The following is a 5363-nucleotide window of genomic DNA, read 5'->3' on the forward strand; positions in this document are numbered from 1 at the left end:
TTGAAGAAAACTTTCTTAAGCACAGAAAATAATGCGTTGCATACAAAAGCAAGAGCAGCCAAGAACACAACCAATCATGTGGGTCAACCTGATGACTATAGTTTCAAAAAAAGTTTGATAGATTAGCTTCAAGTGCATGCAGCTCCTTGCGTACAATAACTATATAAAGAGCTCTCAGCCAATGGTGAAAATGACCCACAAGTTTCACTGAGTTATATTGACCAAAAGAGGATAGCAATGATCCTTCTCATAGTTGGGCCAGGAGTCATCACCTTCCACAAATTTCTGATGACGCCTCCAAACTTCTGAATCATACATCTCAATAATGTTATAATGCAAGCCACTATCCTCTGTTTCCAGTAGAAACTTGTCCAGCGAATCACCTCTTCTGGGGCTGAAAAGTATGGCTTCAGAAGGCTTCTCTTTTCTTAACAAGGTTCTGATAGTTCGAGCAAGATCTTTGTGGAATTCTCTGAAAAAAGTGCTGCAAGAATGGCAAATAAAAACTTAATGAACAAGAAAATTACCTTAAAATAGTGCAGTAGCATGAACATATCACTCAGTATTTGCTGCCATCACAAGCCAAAATGCTCGACTCGAGCTTAGCGTAGTGTTGAGGTAAGAAAACCTAGACAGTGCAAACATGATTTGCATGCTTATAGGCATTCGAATAACATGGAAAAAGCTTCTGGCATGCTCAAGAGCCAACCCAGAGTTCTAAAAATAATGATCTCATTCAATGAGATAAGCGCTTGAATGTTGTTCCAGTCTCCATATGTCACTTGAGACACAGAACAAAATGTCAAGATCGCCAAATATGATTCTGATTAAACCGATTCACCTGTTAAGAATTCTAAATTGTCCATGGCTTCTGCAGGTTCAGAAAGAATTATACGGTTCACTTCCAAATGAAGGACTTGAAGTAAAGACAAACATCCAACTGAAAATTTCATGGCAGATATCCAATTAAAATTTATTACCAGTCGCTCGCCACAATAATGTCAAAGCTGTTGGAAAAGTCTACCAGCTTGTCATGATTCCAGTGCAGCACCATTGGTTTCACGATTGAATCACCAAATGCACCGGAATTGGCATCAATACTACGCTGGATATCTAGATGTTAAGAAACCCACATTCAGCAGAACTTGTGTAAAGCATTGAGGCGACATTTAGGTGGGAATAACAGAAATTTTAGTTGTGCTGCAAGCCATAATAGCATGGAACCAGTTACACAGGCAAGTTAATACAATAACTTCAAATTTACAATCATGAAAGCACAAAGAGCAGACGAATTTGCAGTAGCTAGTCATATACCCTATTCAACTTGATGATGACTAACCACAAAAAGCCAAATAAAATTTTGAACTGGGGCAGACAAGCCAGAGGCACAGCCAACCTAATGCATAAAGATTTGTTCCACATCTCTAACAAGAAGAAATCAACAGGATACAATCGACAACTTGAGGGTTTCCATCTGATATGATGACTTCTGTCGCTTGTGTCACCGCAGCAATAACTAAGCCAGCTAAGCCATAGCCTGATCCCAGTTCTATTACTTTCTTACACCTAACAAAGTAGATTAGATGAAATGAAAAGAGAGAATACACAGAATTACATGATGGTAGCAAAAGATAAAAAAGATGGACATGAAATAAGATATCTAACAAACCTGAACTTATCAGCATTTGACAAGCAATAGTAAGCAAGGACATCTTCTGATGGCCACTGACCTGTTGCACAAGAAGGTTAGAACACTGTACATGCAAACTACTACAAGAATATCAAGATTGCCAAACCTATTCAACTAAATAGTAGTAGTTTGGAAATGATGTACTGCTTGCAAGACTCTAATCATTTCACTGAGGGAGATAAGCAGAAGTCATTTATGAAGTCGAGAAGTGACTTAGACTATTAAAGTTCAAAACAGAAAAATATTTCACTGCAACAGTTCACATGAACATCATTACCATATAGCACTTAAAGCCTACATTGTAAAAAACTTATCCAAAACATGAAGCTTATTATTGTGACTCAGAAAAGACTTCAACAAAATTGATGAACTAATTGAATCCTTGAAACCACCACAAATGCATTGTATCCTTAATTAGCTCCAATTCAATAAAAATTTAAATGTGAACAACTAAGGTTGATTATTTATGCATCACATCACATTTCTGATCACTGACAAGGATTTGCATGGAGACTGATCAAGGACATAGGCTTATTCTCTATAACTAGGCTTTTACTTTATAACATCTAAAAAGTTTTTTGTACGCAATAATCTTACTGCTGCAGCACAAGTGGCATCAAATAACATATCTATTTGTTGGTTTCGCTTGTCATATCCAAAATAAAATAGATAGGACCCGAACGAACTTTTCCTCTCTCATCAAACATGAGAATGTTTCTTAACATCGTTTCCAGGTCAGGAAATGCAACCAACAAGTTGACTGCACAAGGAAAAAGAGAAGCAAACTACTAACCCCTCACTAACATAAAACTCCTCTGTATTAAAAAGGAGTACAAGAAATAATAAGAGCGGGGGAACTTACAAACAAGTCCTGTGTTGTCAATATTGTGTCTATTACACACTTCAAAATCATTTAGATTAGCACCATCAGCATCCACTCTCTGACTGCATTCAGTTTCAAGTATTGTCAAGCAACATAAATATAGTCGACTGCTTTTTTTTTTTTCCTTTTTTTTTTTTGGTGGCCAATGAAACAAAAACCACTGCTAAAATTGATCAAGGATCAATTAAAACTATCTGCCAGCCCAATTTTTCAGCCAAAAAATCTTTTTTTTTTCCGGAAGAAGAACAAAATTGTGAATTTAAATAAAAGTTGGAAGCACACCTGCAACCAATACAGAAATGAATTGACTAAATTAAAGTTCCAGAGTATGAGCTTACTATAGAAGAATGTTGAGAGAATTATGATGAATAGGCAATTTATAAGAAAAGCAAGCAACTCTTGAGCTGCCGAATTGATTTTTTGACGTTGAAGTATCCGACTTTTCTTCGGATGGGTCATCTATAACATGGTAAGCAATCAAATTGAACCCGCGACTCGCCTTTCTGGATACCCGGTTTAGATCCAGTTCTGATTGCTCATCTGCAAGGTTTCTCAGCGCCAACAAATTCAAGATTCAGTTTTTGCGGCCCAATAACCAATAAATGGAAAAGCATCTTTCTTTTTTTCAACTTTCGACTAAATTCCTTTTCCTTTGTTTTTCTTCTCTTTGTTTTTTTGGGAGAAGAAAAGACTCAAAAGAGGGAAAGGGGAAGGGGGGTGGTTGGAGGTTAAGGACCTACCTGGTGAAGATGAATGTCTGCGCAGGAGGGCTCGACGAAGGATTCCCCATCGCAGGGACGAAGCATTTGGCTCTGAGATTTTGTCGGCAGTAGTATTGGCTTCCATAGCTGCACAGATTTTCTTATGGAGAATAAATGGGTAATTAACTAACTAATTATCACCATTTAAAAGGGTTTATTAACTAAGCACGATTTCGCTGTTAATTAATTGCCCTATTCCTTTTGCTACGTTGTAACACGAAACGTTTGACACTCCCTTAGCAACCTCCCATTAGGTCTATTGCTAGCATCGTGGAAGCCGTCGCAATTGCTACCAATTATATGTTACCATTTAGTTCTGCAAAATTGTTTCATCAGTTCAGTCTCCAGTCCCATGGAATTAACTGGAGGTATTCGTACCAATCACGTATCATGGCTGAAGAGGTAGTTTTTGGCTGGTCAAACCGAGCTGACCTAATACGTTCTCTTTCTCTTTCGGAGCGAAGTGATTGTGTGATGTTCTTTTCCTGCACTAGACGAGGCTTTTACCCTCGGATCACCTCCGATGATTAAGGGTTCGTTTGGGAGTGAAAGATTTGGATAGAAAAGAAAGGAAAAGAAGAGAAAGTTTACTTTTGCTTCATTTGTTAGTTTCAAGTTGGAAAGAAAAGAAAAGAAATGGAAAGATGAATAGTTAAAAAAAAGCTTCCTCCCAAATCGGAAAGAAATGGGAAGAAAGTTTGGAGAAAGCTTGATATTTTTTTTAAAATGCCTATTTTGTCCTTAAAAAGGTTTTGAACAAATATTTAATGACTTCTATGTCCAAAATCATTCCACTAATTCTCAAAACTTCCAAACAACATAACAATCTCTTCCCTTCTCTTCTCTTCTTTCATAACTTAAGCTTTCCCTTCTTTTCTTTTCTATCCTAAACTCCCAAACTAAGCCTAAGTTAGTTTATTGGAAAATAAATAATGAGAATAGAAATAGTGGAATTCTTACTTTTCCTCCCCTGAATCAGAGGGAGTAGTATTTATAGGGGACAAGTTGGAGGAAGGAATAGTGGGCTCCAACTTCCTAGGACTTGGCAGGGACTGAACATGTTCAATCTGATTTGACAGGATGTAGCAGTAGACAGGTCCCATCAGATGTCTTGTTCGTGATGCAAGTGTCAGATTTTCCGATAAAATCTCGGATGTCGTATCAAGCACAGCATCGATCTGAGATACCGGTGGATCTGAGAGTCATCTCGATTATCCGCATGCGATGTCCAACCGAAGTGACTAAAACTAGTGGTGATCCGTCCTAAATAATTAAGGGTTGAGTTCGGTATGGGCGAGTCGGAATGGTCATCCTCAATGGCCATTAATTTTCTTGACTGTAGTCTTTGACCCTCTCTCAAAAAAAAGATAAAAAAGATCGACTGCTTTTTTTTTTTTTATAAATATTTTTTGGGGTTAATTACTGAATTTCTTTCTTGATCTTGGTTGGATCTTTGGGACGAAAACGAGGTAGCTCTAAACTGCACGTCTTGTTTCTTGAAAACTAACTAACTAGTAAGTACTAATTTTTTCAGATGCTCCCAAGCCCGTCATGAATGCTCATGATATTTACAAACCTAATTCGAACAAGTCAGATTTTCTTGGCTTTTTTGCATTTTGCGCCACAGAGTTACCATCCATATCATCATTCGGGAAAATGTAATAAGACTTGCCTCTGTTTAGATATTGCAATCCATGATTGATATTCTAATTAATTGATTAATATTTTATCAACGATTGATTAGTATCTCCCTATTAATGATGATTACTTGGCTTCTTTTGTTGATATTTCAATCAATTACTCAAAAACATTGTTCTCAATTATGATTTACGGTAACATTTTTTTTGATGGAAGGAAACCTAGGAATTTGATACTTGCCAATAAGAGTCTGGCCTATGTAAATAGGAGGTAATAATCCACCTATTCCATGTTTTTTTCTGGTAAGACATAAGCTAGCTTTCTTTGTTATGCTATGCTATTATAGAGAAGAAGGAGATAGAGAAAAGAGGCATATTTGGCGGCATTGGTG

The 5363-nt window shown here is 37.1% G+C and overlaps 1 protein-coding gene across 1 annotated transcript; it reads right to left on the minus strand.

The window, feature by feature from the left end:
- LOC113699469 (calmodulin-lysine N-methyltransferase-like) lies at positions 1–3773 on the minus strand. The gene is made up of 7 exons (XM_072057522.1): positions 3314–3773; positions 2912–3113; positions 2553–2635; positions 1670–1730; positions 1451–1566; positions 981–1113; positions 1–484 (listed from the first exon to the last, which is right to left on the minus strand). The coding sequence occupies exons 1-7, from the start codon at positions 3417–3419 to the stop codon at positions 205–207; spliced, it is 981 nt and encodes a 326-aa protein (XP_071913623.1). The 5' UTR covers positions 3420–3773; the 3' UTR covers positions 1–204.
- Between the last annotated feature and the right edge of the window lie 1590 nt (positions 3774–5363).

Source organism: Coffea arabica, chromosome 7c (genome assembly GCF_036785885.1).
Source record: "Coffea arabica cultivar ET-39 chromosome 7c, Coffea Arabica ET-39 HiFi, whole genome shotgun sequence".
Taxonomy (NCBI): domain Eukaryota; kingdom Viridiplantae; phylum Streptophyta; class Magnoliopsida; order Gentianales; family Rubiaceae; genus Coffea; species Coffea arabica.

What these genes read in the sequence shown, in the direction of transcription:
- LOC113699469 (XM_072057522.1), bottom strand. Translation starts at nt 3,419, where the DNA reads ATGGAAGCCAATACTACTGCCGACAAAATCTCAGAGCCAAATGCTTCG. An exon ending in TCTCTCAACATTCTTCTATA is followed by an intron (nt 2,636 to 2,911) that starts GTAAGCTCATAC and finishes AACTGAATGCAG; the next exon opens with TCAGAGAGTGGATGCTGATG. An exon ending in AAACCCTCAAGTTGTCGATT is followed by an intron (nt 1,114 to 1,450) that starts GTATCCTGTTGA and finishes CTTAACATCTAG; the next exon opens with ATATCCAGCGTAGTATTGAT.